Source organism: Molothrus ater, chromosome Z (assembly GCF_012460135.2).
Source record: "Molothrus ater isolate BHLD 08-10-18 breed brown headed cowbird chromosome Z, BPBGC_Mater_1.1, whole genome shotgun sequence".
NCBI classification, from domain to species: Eukaryota; Metazoa; Chordata; class Aves; order Passeriformes; family Icteridae; genus Molothrus; species Molothrus ater.
The window spans coordinates 67,916,116-67,933,778 of record NC_050511.2 but is presented as its reverse complement, the minus strand read 5'-3'; the positions used below and the strand labels follow the sequence as shown (position 1 = coordinate 67,933,778).

Here is a 17,663-nt window from a genome sequence, read left to right as displayed (position 1 = left end):
CCCTGAAAACAGATCAGCACTGGGATGCTGAGCACCAGATGGGTTCAAGTTCTCAGCTCTTGTCTAAATTATGAAGTTACAATTTCATTATAAAGTCACAATTTCATTATAAAGTCACCACATTAACCCACAAATCATTATTACCAGCCTACCAATATCTCCGTAATTCTTTTGTCTGTGACTTTAAAAGTTATTTTATTCCTTTCATCCTGTCTTCCTTTCCCTAAAATGTTTTGGAGCCACCTTTCCCCTAAACCTTTTTGATGGTTAAACAAAGCAGGATGAGGGCAGGGTGACTAAATCACCTGCAGGAGAAATAAAAAATCTATGTGTTCTGTCCTTCATAGAATAAATCAGGATGCTCAGTTAATAAATAGGACTAATGAGGGTAAAAAATGAGCATTTATGCTTGCTGCTGTTGATAGTTGTTGATATCTACCTTTTACCTTCCTTCTGTATCTCCTGAAAACAGATGAAACATTTCACAGAATTTTCACTTTGCTATGAAAACTCGTTTGTTTTCTTGGTTTTCTGGGGTTTTTTTTTGTTGTTGTTTTGTTTGTTTGTTTGTTTGTTTGATTTGTTTGGTTTTTTTTTGTTTTTTCAGTTTCCTTGCATTTGGGAGAAAATCTCACCTTAAGATAAAGAAATTTTAGTGGATCCTGTTCAAAGGTGGTAATGTCAGACAGGACCAGCGGTGCTGCTCCTCTCCTGTTCCTCATGGATGAGGTACAGCACTGCTTTTTCTCCTTGTGGCTTTATTTTTATTTATATTTTTATTATTTATTATTATTTATTATTTTTATTATTTTATTATTTATTATTATTTAATTATTTTTATTATTTTATTATTTATTATTTTTATTTATATTATATTTCTATTATATTTCTGTCCCAGTACACACAGAGCAGGGTTTCTCTCCAAATCCCATGGGAGCACTGCATCCACCCAGCTGGAGTGGTGAGTGTCAGAAAGGGTTTACTGGCTGGCTCTACATTCCTCTGGCTGAAGGAATTTATGCTTTTGCAGTCAGGAAATGGATGATGGAAACTGAGAAGAAACAGTTTGAAGTACTCCAACCAAAAGAAAAGGGAAAAAATGGAGATAAAATCAGATTTTTGTGTCCTCTGAGGACAGGGTGGGTGTATGGCAGCAAGGGGGATAAGGCACCTTTCCACTTTAGAGGATATTTAAACACTGGAGCTGACTGTTTATAGAATTTTCATCACAATCTGTCTCTTGGAACACATTAAATAAAAATCTGAGTGAGGATGGTACAGCCCTGTCTGAGGTGAAGAACAGGTGAATGAATTAAGCCTCAGCTCTGAAATTTACCTGCCAGCACCTACTCCAAGGTGACAGGAAGGGGCTTGGGGGTTCTTGAATCCCATTTTCTGCTGAGGGTGCAGGAGGAGAGGGCCACAGTGCCTTTGGAGGTGAAAAGGTGCATTCCTAAAAGCTGTCTTGAGACCCTTTCCAGCCCTACATCCTATAAAGTTTTGCCAAGTTCAGTGACTTCTGGAAAGTCAGACTCTGTCATCAAACTTTTAACTTTTCCAGATGCTTTTGAAATAGATAAATAAAATCCCAAACCCAGATATTTCAGTTTGATGTTTGTGTGTATTAAAGGCTGAGGTCCAGACTCAAATCAAGTGAGCTTATTTATTTTGTACACATTTAGATTCAGAAATCCTAACTTCTAATTTCCAGTGAAGTGCATTTGATCCTGTCGCGTTGATCTTTTAAATGGTCTTGACTTGTTAAAGAATCATAATAACATGCATCTATTTTATTTTCAGGGATGTTAATTAATACAGGGTGTGATATATTTAAACGAGACAACGATTAAGAGTTTCCCATTGCTCCTAATGGAATATGTGTGTAGCAATTAACAGTCCATCTGCTGAAGAAGGCAAAAACAATCTAATTGCTTTGGCCAATGGTACAAACAAATGCAGACTGGAACAGTCCTTTAAGTCAGAGTGCATTTTCTTTTAGTTTTGCTGCGAATGTGTTATCACCAGGGGCTCCAACCCGTGTTCTCCTTTGCAATAAAATGAATGCAGGCACTAGTTTGGCTTGGAGAGAACATTTATTTCACTTTCCCCTCTCTTTTTAAATGCCAGGGATTTAAAATAGGATGTGTACAAAGTACTGAAGCCACCACCTGTCACTTAAATTGAATATATTTGTGATATGCCTGCCTAAGGTGAGCTGTTTGCTTCCAATTTTTATCTGACAGCCACTTATACCAAACACATCCAAAATCAAAAAAAAAAAAATTAAAAAAAAAATCATTGGTGTAAGAATCGTCTGAGCCAGGTCGCTAAACTAACAGATTTGGTTTTCACTACCTAAAATCCTTTAGGGAAAAAAAGTCTCAGTTTGGGTTAGAGCCAGTGAGGGACGTTTGGGTTTCAGGAATTCAAAGTCTGGATGGGAATGCCTGACAATGCAGACACAGAAGCACAGCCATGCAAATACTCAGTGCTGTAATTTAGGATATATATTACACATAAATACTCAATCCACTAATAACACATTCCCCTAATCAATGACCTTCAATCAATCAGTTAAAATCTGTGAAATGTGGCAGATGCAGGTGTCTAACCCCTCATCATTGGGTCTCCCTGTGCTCACACAGCTCATTTCAATGCATATCAAAAGTTTTCTCACTGTTTGAAAGAAAAGTAATTTAATTGACTTACGTGAGGAATATGTCAGTTTATTTCCCAAAGAATTTTTATTTATACTGAGAAATATAAGTGGGAGCCTGAACATTTATCACCCTGAATACACAGATTTGAGATGTTATCAGACACATCAGCCATCTGGTATTTCAATAAATCCATCTTTTGTTTCAATCAGACAGAACCCTACTAAGACATTTAATAAATAATTCACATTTTGTCATCTTGGTTAACATTTCCCTAGGCGATGCATATGCTGTGATATTTTTCTTAACAGGTGATTATGAAATTCAGGTATTTGCAGTATAAAAGTGTCACACAGTCTAAAGGAAAGGTATAATGAATAACAAGAGAAAAGTTAAATGCTTCCAGGTAAATCAATCAGCAAACCTATACTTTCCCTATGCCTCTCAAACATTTGCAGAGGAAGTCGTGAAACTTTTTTTAATGTTTCTTATTTATTTTATAGCACAATAAAAATAATATTTTCAGTGAGTATTTGAAACCCTAGCTATTAATTTCCAGAAAAAAAACCAAAAAAAACCCCAAAAAAACCCTGTCCAAAATGGCTGGGTAACAAGGATGTGCTTCACAGGAAATCACTGAAAATAGTCCCTACTCACCAAAAAATGCACTGAAACACTTTTTTTTTTTTTTTTTTAAATATACAAATTAACTGCTATTTATACACCTTCTGCTCTAGGGTTAAATGAAGGAATAGCTGTGATTAATGGAGAACTGTAAAGTTTTATGTATTTAACAGCATTAAATCAGGTGAATGGCACTGGTAGGTGTGAATGTCATTGTGATTTGTGACTTTTATTCACCCTGACTCCCCCATGTGCCATCCCCTGGATATGGAACCCAAGGAAATAATCCACAGGCCCTCATCAGTGGCGTCGTCACAACCAAAACACTGATTTTTCTCTTTGCTTTACCTTGTCCTTCTTCTGCTTTTCATCCTGGTATATTTTCCAGTGCTCCCCATCATTGCTGTAAGCAAGCTTGTAGGACCCCACGAACTGGACGTGCCCAAAATCTTTTGCTCCTTGGGTGATTATCCCAGTGATCTTTGTAGGGATGAGCAGGTCAATCTGAACAGAACAGTTAAAAATTAAAAAAAAAAAAAAAAATCAGAAATGAACAACCAACCAACCAAAAAAAACCCCAAAACCAAAAAAACCCCAAGCTCCCCCCCAAAAAAAACCCAACCCCCCCCCAAAAACCCAAAACAAAAAAGAAACCCCAACAAGCACCCAAAAAACCCCAAAAAAGCAAAACAAATTTTAATAGCCAATCAAGCCCCCCCCCAAAATAAATTTTAAAAAAATCCAAAAAAAACAGAGGAGAACATAATTAGAACACTTTCTGTTTCCAGTGTGGTTTTGCAACACACCAAAGCAAAATGGTGCAGCTTTGGTCCCCCCATTGTGTGCTGACACTATGGATAATAATTTACTTCTCCAAACTCTAATTTCCCTTTTTCCCCCCCTTTTTATTTATTTATTATAAAATTTATTTTTTGGTACCACCTAACGGCACAATGTGGAACGATCTCACACCTTTCTCCATTGCGCTGAGTGTCATACATGGCACCCAAAAAAACCTGGTTAATTTACAGTGGGAACGATCTACAGCTAAAAAATATTCCCATGTGCTCCTAATACTCAGAATACATGGCTGATTCCCCACGTGCCTTTCCATTTCCTTCTCAGTTCTTGAGCCCATGCTTTAGTAAGGCTCTTAAGACATTTTAAGCTATCATGCTCCTTTTCCTCCTGAAATTCCTTCTCACTTTACGCCTTTCTTTCTTTTTCTACCTGAAAAGCTCAAAGTTTCTCATTTCTTGATTTTTTTTTTGATTTTTTTTATTTTATAATCTTAGCACAATGCTTTTTAAAAATGCAAGGCAGGAGTCTTAAAGCCTAATAAAATCTGAGCTTCCAAGTGGTTTCCACGTGAGTCAGCATGCCTGTGCTCAGTTCTTTGTGAACCAGAACCCAACACTGAATGTAACAGATTTGGCCCAGATGCCTTGGATTAAAATGATCAAGAAAGAGAATGCAGCAGCAAAAGTAAATTGACCTAATAATGTAATTTCAGAGGCAGAATGAAGGAGTTGAACTCCCTATCAAAACTGATATTTTCTTGAAATTTGAGAGTATAACTGAGGTTTCGTTCTGTGTCCTCCAGCAATGTGGCGAGCCAGTAAAGAAGAAATAAAAGAAAAGGTGGATTTATTTCAAACAATAAATGGCTGTGAAGCAGCCGGCATTTTTAAAATTGTCCCTTAAATCAGGCAAGAGAGACTCAGAGTAAAAATATTACAGTGAAGTGAGAGGAGTGCTGAACTCCAGGAGCGGGTTGATGGACATGTTTTTACAGAAAAAAAAAAGAAGAAATTAGAAAGTGAAGAAATAAAGAATCTCTGGCTGATGAAATGCTGAAGATCCAGTGCTGGATTTTTAGGAAGCTGAGGACCCCCTGAGCAAACTCATGTTGGATGGAATGTGGGGCTGGGGAGAAGAACAGATGTGCTGTGGAGCATAAGAAATTAATAATGAGGAGGGAAACAGAAACAAACGAGCTTGAGAAGTCAGCTGGTCCTGCTCAGTGCCTTTGAAAGATGGAAATTGGGGTTTGGATTTGTGTCCTCAGGCCAGGCTGGGCAGGGATTGGAGCAGCCTGGGATGGTGAGAGGTGTCCCTGCCATGGCAGGGGTGGCACTGGATGGGATTTAAGGTCCCTCCCAACCCTTCAGACCATCCTGGGATTCTGTGAGAACAGAAGGAAGAAAACAACTGAAAAGTGTAAGAATAGAAGAGGAAAAATTCACTGTTTATTTTTAAGAATGGAATACTGTTTAGAGCAATCAAACAAAGGAAGCCTGGAGATCCCAACATTGGAGAAAAGAGTAGCAAACAACAATAGTAAATCCTTTTAAGGAAAGTAACGACTTAAAAAGTTCAATACTGAGATACCAAAACAGTGAGGGGAAATGTCAGGGTCTGCAGATGGCTCAAGAATTTTGGTTCTGCCGGGGTGAACTAATTTATTGCCATCATTTATTGCCAGTGGCACCCCAGGATGTTCCTGGGAGGCAAAACTGTGTTCTTTTGTTCAATGGGGAGAGAGAGAGGGACTCAATCAGAGCAGGATCCTGCTTTGGAAGCTTTCATGGATGGCTTGAAGGGACTTTTCTGTTCTGTAAGGAGTGCAGGGGAGCTGGGTTCCACAGCCTAAGTGGGCCCCTGGGAAATGAGCACTGCTAATTAGCGCAAGTCTTTCATGAATTAATAAACACCAGGTCTCCAGACCTTGCTTCCAAATATTTTGGAGTCTAAATGAATAGTCTTAAACAGACTGAACTGGTAAGGAATCACTAATTGGTCCCCACTTTCAGGCAGCTTTTGAACTAAACATTTCAGAGTCAACTTTAGATTCTCTTTATAAATAATTTTGACATTAGCATTTTACAAGTGCAACCTCTTTTTAGCAGAGAATGCTTCTTATACTAAAAATCAATGTCTCTCCTGTTAGCTTGAAAAAATGCGTCCACAAAACCAGTTGTTTATTTTTAAAATGTTGAAAGTGAGCTGAGAGGATTTCACAAATATTTAACATGGCCATGACACTCAGAGTACTCCTCATTGAAATTCAGAACAGGGAGAAAAAAAAATTTCTCATTAAGATTCAGGGGATTCCAAAGGTAGAATCACAATAAATCTTTATTATCACATACATCCAGTGTTAATAAAAATGTCCTGGTAATGATTGTTTTGTGCTTATAGGACATATCCAGTGGCCTTGCACTCTTGTTCAGAAAATTATGTGGGAAGCTGGAAGGTAATTTGGCTTTGCTCAGTTTTTTTTTTTCAATAAGACTTATATAGAACTGTGTAGAATATGTGTGTGTGGGTTTTTTTGGAAAAAAAAAATGTGAAAAAAGAAATAATGAATACATAGACTCTCCTTAGGTCTTGACAATACAGACAACACATATTGCTGGAGATGAAGGAGAAGAATACAGGATATAGCACCAGCATTTCTGTCTCGTATTTTAGCATCTAATTTACTTATTTATTCATAAGCAGATGAAAAGTCTTCAGGCAAAAAAGATCATTATTTAAATTAAAGAAATACAGCTTTTATTCTGTAGCCTCATTACCTTCTACCTTGCTTTTCATTTTTTGTATTGAAACTACTTTAGAGCAGAAAGTTGAGGAGAATTTACACCACCTTCTAGGTAAAACATCTGCACTAAAACAGCCTAAATGAAAGTCATAACTTCCCATCAGGACACAGAACACTTTCATTCAGTTAGTGCAGCTTGCAAGTAACAGGCAATCAAACAAATTACCAGGGAGAGAAGTTGAATTAAGACACAACCAGTGTGTACCCTTCAAAGCTGAATGTGATTAACAGGATTAGAATGTGACTCTGGCTTTTTCAGTGCAGCAGAATTTAGAAGGAGGTAGAGGCAATTAGTCTGCAGCTGAGAGGATCATTAGCTGGTTACAAGGAGAACCATGGTCTACAGTTAATGTACATTTCTACAAGCAGCTGATCAAAAGACAGTTTAGCATCTTGCGTCTGAAAGAAGCCTCTTGGGCTGTAGCTGTTCCCTTTTCCCACCTTGTTTCAGATGTTACAGACAAATTCAGGGTGGTTTGGAGGAGAATTAATTTAAGGAGAGCACAAAGATGAGCACACCTGAGCGTGGAGCGTTTCTAAGGAAGCACTTGCACGGATGTGCAGCACCAGCTCGTGGTGTTGGTGTGCTCTTCATGGGACGATCACCAGAGATTCCTTGCAACCTCAGCCATTCTCTGGTTCTCCAACACATGGCAAAACCCAACCAGGCTGCCCAAAATCCCAGAAACTGGGAAATAGGCACATTTATTCAGCATTTACACTGACAGCCACCACAGCAGAGCAAGAGCAGACCTGCACCACTGACACCACAGAGCAGGGCGTCTGCACAGCAGTGGCTGCAGGGCCCCCGCTTCCAGATACCCTGGGCCACCTTTTCCAGCACATCTTTTGGCTTAATTTAACCTGAAGGGAACCCATGGTTTGTGAGGATAGCCCATCATGTGAAGCAGTGCATGAAAAGTGAAGGTGTCTTCAAAAATAACACACTCCTCATCAACCTGGCAGTGTCAAAGGAGGAGAAAGAACCCCCAGGATGCAGGGAGCGCCAGGCTCTGTTTCACGGTGAAGATGATGGTGAAATGCCTCACTGTGACTTTCAGCTGTTCATCATTTCAGGAGTATTTAAAATGTTCAGTTAAGTCCTGTCTTTATGCAGACATTGTGGTTCTGTTCCCAGTAGAGCCAATCCTATGTTCAGTTTTCTTGTAATTTCAGACATGCCATTTTTTCTCACAGGTTTTATTTTATTTGCCTTTGTGATCCTGTACACTGCATTTTATTGTTTTTGTTGTTTCAGTTTTTTTGGTTTTTTTTTTTTTTTTTTTTTTTGTGTTTTTGTTGTTGTTGTTGTTGGTGGTGGTTTTTTTGTGGGTTTTTTGTTTTGTTTTGCTTTGGGGTTTTTTTTGTTCATTTTTTTGTTGGTGGTGGGTTTTTGTTTTGTTTTTCTGTGTGTTTTTTTGTTTCTGTTTGTTTGTTTGTTTGGTTTTTTTTTCTTTTTTTTTTTTTGTGTTTTAATCACTCATCAGATAACACTGATGAATGCTGGGCGACCTCAATCCACTTGGCAAATACAAAATCACTGGGATCAGAAATAAAGAAACCTGGATCCAACGAATATGACAACTGGAGGGAGGCACTGCCAAGGTGGGGACAGTTCTTACCCTTAAGAGAGACTGAAAAAAAAGGCCACAATTGTCTCCAGCTGCTAATTCACCAAAGTTCAGACCTGGCTGTTAAATATCCTGATATCACAGTGAGGCCTCAGGTTATTTTGGGATGCTTAAGATAATGGCTGGAGCTCATGGTTGGACACCAAACCCGACCGATGTGCTTTCCAAGTAAATAAATGAAGAGTAAATAACTTGTCCTGAGCCTGTTATTTACTCTTTATTTCAGACCTTGTGACTGCCTTGATTTTTTCCAGGGTGAGCTGGCACAGACAGAGCTGTTACCTGTACCTTAAGAAAAGGAGGGGCAGGATTGCAGTCCTGGCCACAGCACAAAGGCAGAAACACAGCTCTCCTCATTTTATTGCATCAGAGGAAGGTGCTTTGCACTCTCCTCCATGCCCAAAATCTGGATGTAAAGGAAAATTAGTGCTGGTACGCTATGCTTGCTGCAGATGTGCAACATCTGAATGTTTCTAAAAACAACTCACCAGAAGCTCTCTGTTTTGAAAACTGAAACTCAGCATTTCAGGATTTTTTTTTTCCTAAAGCCTAAATATTAAACCCACAAAAAAACCCAAACCTCAAACCAAGCCCAAATTATAATCCATCATGACCAATTGGATCTAAAAACTGTTATGGGGAAAAAAACCAACTGAGCAACTAGATGCTCTTTGTAGAGAAATCTAATTTTCATCACAGCATCTTCCATACCAGAGAAGTTTTATTGTGTAGTCTCTTAAATATGTATTATTAGGGTAAATAGCTAATAATGTAATGTGAAAAAAAATAAAATTATGACAGAAAATGAATTGCTCTAGAAGAAGCCATAATAACTTAATAGAAAGCAGAAGTTTTTAGCATTTTGATCAATATTCCACTATACAGGGTTTTCATGCTTCCTAGGCAAAAAAAAAGAAGAAATAAAATAAAAAGTTTTTCATTTAATTGGGTATGTATTAGCTATTCCAGCTGCCATATGTTTAAAATTAAACTTCTTCTCAAACCTAGCTGGAGATGGGTTGCTTTCAAATAAAATAAGACAGGAGAGTCACTCTTTTTCTCCTTTAAAAATGTGGATTTTTTTTCTTTGCTGTCTTCTTTTTCGCTTGAGCTTACACCTTCAACATGATTTTAACACTGTGTTGCTATATTTTTAATGCCTGTAGTCCTCTGGGCTAAGATAATAAATACTGGTCTTATTTTCTTATTGTTCTTAATTGCTTTTCCCTCTGAATGACTTTATGGCTGCAGTAACTGCAGTGAAGAAACAGGTCAGGAAGAATTCCATGTGCCATCAGCTGTCTCCAGTACAATTTAAAAGTGATAAATTGGAGGATGAGGCCTGTTCTTTGTAATGTCCATGGACCATCAAAAATACCTCTCAGGACATTCTGTTGAAAATTTTGGAGTGAAACCCACAACCAGGCTGAAAACTTACTTTATTTCCACCAGCAACTTCTTAAGTAGCCATTACTTCTTAAAAAGTACAGATTGTGCGAATCCTTCCCAATTTACATACTTAATATTCCCTGTTATATAGCTATTACTGGAAAAGGAGGAAAAAACCCAGCTAAATTACTATAATATTTTTTCAACATTTCAGTAAAAACTGAGATAAAACAGGTGTATTTGATCAACTATTTGGACATTTTCGGAGCAGTATCTATTTACTGCAGGCCAGCTTTTCATAACTACAATTTAATAGGCTGTGAATAATCTCATTTCACTGGTATTTCAAAAATTAGATATTAAAAAAAAAAAAAAAAGGAAGAAAAAAGGAAGAAAAAAAAGAAGAAGGAAATGTTGGGTCCTTTAAGGCAGATGATGTGCTGTGGTTGTGTCAGCACCTTGGTAAATCCTGTGCCCACAGCACACATGAGGTAATTCTGTTTTCCTCCTGATCCTGCAAACCAGAATGAATTCCACAGATCTGGATTAATCTCACAACTTATCAGGGATCACTCGCAAGGGAAATGTCAGCACCAGGTATTTTAAGGTCTGAAGCAAAAGAAAATGCAGAGTTTTGAGACGATAACATCAGTGATGATTAAATCCATAACTTTTTCTCCTACCACTGGGTATTTCACATCTGTGCACGGGATATTCTCGCTGTAATCATGATTAGAGGATTTCTGAAGAGATGACACAGTTGGCTGAATTAGTTACCAACAGCCAAGAAAGCACTAATAAAACGTCTGTCTCTCTGCTGTGGGACACTCGGAGCCCATCAGCCCTTGAGGATGCCAGGATATTTAAAAATAGCCCATTAAATTACCAGTGATTAAGCGGGCTTAGACATCTGGTGGAGCTCGGAGAAGCCTTTGAGCTGCTTTAGTGCACTCCAAGAGCTGATAAAATCTGGGGCACTGTCCTTTGTGAGGTCAATCACTTGGAATTCTTGTGGGAAAGCCAAGGGCAGAACAAAAATTAGCCATTAAAATGAAGCAGGGAGAATAAAAATATGAATATGGTCACGACACAGCACACTGACTCTGTGTTATGCTGCTTTTCTGTGAAGCTCCTCGGCTGAGCACTGCTGCCAGCAGTCCCAGCACCTATTTATGGACAGAAATAGACAAGGGAATGAGAAAAGAAATTTAATTTACGTTCAGTTCTTTATACAATAGCCAAGAAGGCAAAAATTGCAAAAAAAAATTGCATAATCCTGTATGATAATGTGAAGTAGCTTTATTTCTGGAAGATATAATCTGGAGTTCTTGCTGGACTTACAATAATGATTGTGAGAACTTTTGATCAAATTTGTTGGGGGTGAAAATATAGCACAGAGAAGAACAATTACACACTTGAAAAAAATTAAATACTGACTATTTGTATTTCTGCTCGTCTTACTTTTAACTTTAAAATTATGTTGAGATGATAGGGTTGTTCCACTTTCTTCAGATATAGAGAAGAGTAAGACAGAGTGTTGATATAGAGAAGAGTAAGTATGATTGTTGCCTCTTTTTATTTTATTAAAATATATCTCAAGTTGTTAAGGAAATGCATCAGTAAGAATTCCTGCATGCCAGTGTTCTGTCCCAGTGGAGATTCCTCAGTTTTCTGTTAAAGAGCATTACTGGGAATCTCAGGTGCTGGAGTGAGTTAAACAGCAGCAAAATACAGAGAAGAAAATTTGAAATATAAGCAGAGGAAGAAGGAAATTCGTGTATTTAACCATAAATTTCAGAATGGCACTTGATAGAAATGTGAGCTCTAGGGAAGTTTACATCTCATAGCAACATTTGCAAAGGCAGCCAGGAGAAATATGGGTGTCCTTGCTTGCGTTTTTCTTGGGTTTTTGGAACATTATGGGTTTTAAATGGAAATCAAAGGCTGGCATTGCAATGCCTGGGAAGACAAAAACTCTTCCCTGCAAATGAAATATCACAACTTCTGCTTGGCTTTCAGCAGAGAGGATGAGACAACAGCTCTTGCGGCAGGGCTGATAAATACCTTTTTACAAAGTGTTGGGATCATAATCTACACACAAGCAGCTCATTTTGTTTTTAAAATGAAAATTAATGGTGGTAATATGGAAGTCCATTATTTACCTGGTTGCTTCCCCCCGCCCCCCCCCCCCCCCCTCGGGTAATTAATAATGTTGCAAATATTTTCTGGAGCACATAAAAATGTCTCAATAATGTATGAGTATCTGGGCTACAGATCGATGAGCAGAGTGAAGATAAGCTTGCACACCAGATACTGCAAAGTGACTAATAATTAATATAACTACTGAACTGTTGAAACACTAACGAAAACCTGCCTGTAAGCAAAGCTAAGTCTGCCTAGAAGATAAGTGGGGTTAAGGCTGGAAGTTTCTCCTTGTGTTTAAAAGCTCTGACTCCATAATTCTTATTTTTGTAGGAAACGTAGCCAAGACAGCATCACTCAGCCATTGTTTCTAAGAATGACTTTGCCCATCTGTCAGCAGGGATTATTACGCATAACCTTTTCCATACAGCAGTGCTGCTGTAGCTATACACTAAAAATGACAAAAAATGACAAAATTGTGATACTAGATTTTGAAAACAACAGCAGCAAGCCGGGTTGTTTTTGTTTTGTTTTGGTTGTTGTTGGGTTTTTTTTGTTTGTTTGTTTGTTTGGTTGGTTGGTTGGTTGGTTTTTTTTGGGTTTTATTTGTCATTTTTTAAAATTTTTTGTGTATGTGTGTGTGTGCTGTCCTCTGAAATGTTAAGGCAAGCTTTTATTCCCGCCTATGATACACTGTTAATAACCGGCACAAAAATATAAAATGGGTGCACTATATTGTAGAAAACAGCTTTGGGTGCTTTAGCCAGAGAAGTATTTTTCCAGGTTTACAGAAGAAATCAGATTTCTCTTCCCTTTTAGGCTGAATGTCTTGTCACTTCAAGGCAATAATCTCATAATATACTTTCCTGAATGCAATTAGGAGGTCTATTAATCTTCATTCTGCAGGACACAGGAAAGATTATCTGCTATTAGTCAAAAGGACACCCTGGAGCCCCTGTTGCAGAGCTTGGTAAATAGACCTCTGGTCAAAACAAGCCTGGGCTCTCTCCTGGCAGGACAGACCCAACCCTGGGACTGAGCTTTGATCTGGCACGGGTTTATTTCCTTGGCTTTGCAAACCCCCCGCGAGGCCACGGCTGATTTTGGGGATTAACGCTCTGCTGAAAGCCTTGGCCAGGAAGAAGGGAGTGTTTAACCATGAGTTTCAGAATGGCACATGGTAGAAATGTGGGGTCTGGGGGAGTTAATGTGTCACAGCAGCACTTGCAGAGGCAGCCAAAGACACACGGGTGTCTTTGCTTGCGTTTTTCTTGGGGTTTTGGCGCATTGTGGGTTTTAGGTGGAAATCAAAGGCTGGTGATGCAACACCTGGGAAGAGAAAAACTCTTCTGCTTTCCCAGCCTGGCAGTTGAAGAAGGAGTCAGAACTCTTCTATTCTTGTTCTCAAGGTTGTTTATTGTTTCTTATCTATACGATTCTTTCTCCGACTTGCTGAGGTCTGTTCAGCCGGTCGGGCAGAGGCACACTGCCCGTCCTTGGGTGGTGTTATCTTTTTATACTAAAAACTACGTGTTTGTTATTTACCATAACTTCTCAATACCCATTACCTCTGTTAGACAGTGAGCTTCTACTCTAAACCAATCTAAAAATGCCAACATCACCGCAGAAGATGGAGGCCAAGAAGAAGGAGGAGAAAGGCTGGACACACCCAGATTCCTCCATCTTGCCTCCTGAACCCCCATTCTAAATACCCCAAAAAAATCTATTTTTCACCCCGTGATAAATTCACTATCATTTTACTTAAACTCTTTTGACTTGTAATTCTTCATATAAAGGTTGGTAATTGTTTTCCCATGGGTCAAGACCAAGGGCACAGGGGTCTTGGGCTCTGTGCCAAGGTCTCTGAGCCCCCTGGGCAAGGGCTGGAGCCCTCCAGGGCAGCCAGAGGAATTTCCTGGGTTCTGACACTTCCCTACAAGTGAAATATCACAACTGCTTGGCATTCAGCAGAGAGGATGAGACAACAGCTTTTATGGCAAGACTGATAAATAATTTTGCAAAAAGTGTTGGGATCATAAATGGGCTCATCTAACGCACAAGCAGCTCATTTTGTTTATGAAATTAAAATTAATGGTGGTAATACGGAAGTTCATTATTTACCTGGTTGTTGTTTTTGTTTGTTTAGGCCTTCAGCTAGGTGGGAAAATATTTTCATGTTCCCCAATGTTAAAAAAAGAAATAAACAAATCTCTATCTCCTGTCAGAAGTGAAAAAAACCCTCAAAAATGCAACAAACCAACCAAACCCGCTAGGTCCTCCCAAAACTAGCAAACAAACAAATGCCCCCAGACATAAAAAAACCCCATAAATATTCTGAGATAAAAAATGAAGTATTTTGCTTTTGAAGGAGCTGATCTATATCTTGTCCATTAGGTCTGCTGGGTTCAGGTTCACTTTTAGTTCCCAGGGGTTAAAAAGTAGGGCCATGAGAATGGACTTCAAAATTCCAGAGAAAAGTAACAGCTGAGTAACTTGTACCATTTTTAACATATATGTATTCTATTCTTAAGCCTACATAATGGAGGTTCCACAAAAAATGATTGCCTGGGATGAATCATAAAAATTTTCAACAAGAAACTTGGATTAAATCAACTCTCAAACAGTTTAAAACCAAATTTTAAACTAGAACCCATGGACACAGCAGCAGCCAATTCAAAATGCCTTACATTAAATTAAATATTAACTAAAGCTTGTCTGCAACCAGACGTTTTGTATACAGAAGTGTTAAAAAATTGATTTTTTTAACACTTTTAAAAATTGATTTTTTTCTCTGCAATGTGAATGTCACTTTTCATATAATTAAAAGGTTGATCCTTTTAATAGTGGAATGAATTTCTATAGAAGAGATTTCAAAATTATATATGAAGTTCTTTCATTTTCAGAAGAACAGGCCTGAAAGTTGAAATACGAATGCCAAAAGTAAAAATATGACTGTCAAAATATTTTAAAATTAGAAGCAAATTTGAAAATTCTGGATTTTCACCTAGAATGTTGTCCATGACTTTTCATATAAATAAGAAAGCACCTCAATTGTAACAAGATATTTTAAAAATAAAAATGACAGCTATTCCATCCTTTGTACTGTTAAATAATTTATCAAAAGAGCTCTGATTTTTTACTGCATAAGCAACAGGGCAAATCAATGCAGACAAACTATTTACTAGACTTATTTACACTCTTCTAAGTTTGAAAGAGAAATTTACACAGAAAACTGGAGGTGGGCATGGAGTGTGGTGGTTGAAGTTTTGTCTATTTTGGAATTAATGCCTCTCCCTATGCCTCAGTAGAGACATCTTCCTTATGGAAATGACAAAATTTCTGTGAATGACCCCTAAAACTCCTATCAGCACTCAACACTAACTTTTTAAAAAGTATTTTTTCTTCATTTTTTTACAATTTATTCACTGTTTGCACCCTAACCCAGGTGGAAGCACGAAAGGAATGCAGAGACATAAATAAGATAAATACACCCATCTCAGCCTTCCATTCAACATAGAGCAGAGTCTTTAAATTTTTCTTATAAAGTTGAAAGTTAGGATCTGGCTGACCGAGGCTGAAGTAAAATACCTAAAGTGATGGTTCCCCCAAAAAGAGCACTGGATTAATGACTTTCTGGGTTATAGGGAAAAAAAAGATGAAAAGAAAAAGGAAAGGAAAGGGAAGGGAAGGAAAGGAAAGGAAAGGAAAGGAAAGGAAAGGAAAGGAAAGGAAAGGAAAGGAAAGGAAAGGAAAGGAAAGGAAAGGAAAGGAAAGGAAAGGAAAGGAAAGGAAAGGAAAGGAAAGGAAAGGAAAGGAAAGGAAAGGAAAGGAAAGGAAAGGAAAGGAAAGGAAAGGAAAGGAAAGGAAAAAGGAGGTTGTGTTTTTCTCAACTCAAACACAACCATGAGTAGGTTCCTGCACATAAAACCTCCATAAGCCCTCCTGGAACACACATAATGCACTCAATGAGTCTTAAAGGCCTAATCTTTGAGTGGAGATTTAAAATCCTGTTGTGAATAGGTTAAAAGTATTAAATAATACCACTATTTCTAGTATAAATAACTATACATGGGTTTCCAACATCTCGCTTGCTGCTTTCTGCAATTGAATTAATAAAGATTTAGATAGAAACAAATTATAGGCCATTTTCTTGCTGAGCAGTTTAGTGAAAATGTTTCTTATTTAAAGATATATTCCAAACTTCACTAGCAGTACTTAGACCAAAATTAACTGCAACCAATATTTTTGAAAAAGATGAAAATATGAAAATTTTCTTGAATCAAAGATAAAGTAAAAAAGAAATGCACAGCTGTGGCTGGAAAAGTGTAAAACATCCTCTCAGAAACATAACTGTTTCTTACAGTCAGCAGGGCTGGATCCCAAAGAAAGTAATATCTGAAAGAAAAATATTTGCAAATTCTATATATGCATAGACCCACACAACCCCTGCTGACATCTGGTCCAGCTAACAAAGAAGAGCACAGAGAGGGAACTCTGCTTTGCCATGAAACAGCACAGAGATAGGAGGTGATAAATTATTAACAAAGTCGAAATCTTAAAAGTTTTGAACGCCAGCACATGGAGAAGTCTGTGAAATCACAGCATAAGAAACCTGAAAAGAACATATTTTCAGCTCTGGGCAATGTGTTTTCCTTGTAGATCCATCAGATATTTCTTGCCTATTTCTTTGTTTTGCTTTGTTTTTCCCTTGTGCTCCTTTCACAAAGATTAATCTTTTAAAGAGCTCCTGCAGCCCTTGCTCTGTCAGGTGGGTATAAGTCTGGTTTACCAAAACCCAGTGTTTACCATCAGAGTGTCTGCACTGCTTTGGAAAGCAAATTTCACAGTCAAACACAATTTTGAAACCCAGAATTTTTCAGTCAATTTTGAGCACGTGGGAAGTGACACATCCACTGTCTTACTACAAGGGTTAAAAAAATTGCTTTAGGTGTACAAATCAGAGAAATAAGCTTGACTATCTACCAATTGCATGCTGCAGCAGAAATTCTATATAAAACCATGTGTCAATGAAAATTAACTTCCACCAGAAAGCAAGAAACTACATTGTCAGGCAGACAGAAATAAAATATCTTTGGCTTCTTTTTGCAGATGCATTTTCCATCAAGAATTCAAATAAAAAGTTATATTTTCTCCACTGCCTGTAAGTAGGTGTTTCTCACTCATGCATTGCAGTTCCATGGAGTGGACTGTTCCCTGAGGATTTGCTCTGTAGGCAGCTGAAAATAGACCCCTATTTCTATAACACAAATCAGCAGTAATTTGTGTCTTGCAGCAGATTATTGTGCTTATGTCAGGTGACTCAGTGGAAGTCATATTTTTAAAATTTGCTGCGGTATCTGATGGTGAAAATGTTTGCTTTTCTCACAAAAAACTGCATTAAAAAAAAAAGCATGGGGGCTAATAGAAAATTTATATATTTTGAGCAACATCATCTTTAATATTTTTCCTCACTGACTGATTCCCAACAAGTCTTTGCAGAAATGCCTTGCCACCAGCTTTGCCTTTAACCACCTGCCCAGGGTACACCTAGGGGGGATAAAACTGCTGTGTTTTCCCCAGATGTCACCTTAAACTAACCAGACTTCAAGGCTTTGT

General features: G+C 38.0%; 1 protein-coding gene across 1 annotated transcript in view; it reads right to left on the bottom strand.

Moving 5' to 3' along the window:
- EDIL3 (EGF like repeats and discoidin domains 3) overlaps positions 1-17,663 on the bottom strand; it is a 242,858-nt gene that overhangs the window by 11,648 nt on the left and 213,547 nt on the right. The window contains exon 10 of the mRNA XM_036402712.2: positions 3,630-3,785. Coding sequence (XP_036258605.1) covers positions 3,630-3,785 — 156 coding nt within the window. The remainder of the gene's footprint in view (positions 1-3,629; positions 3,786-17,663) is intronic.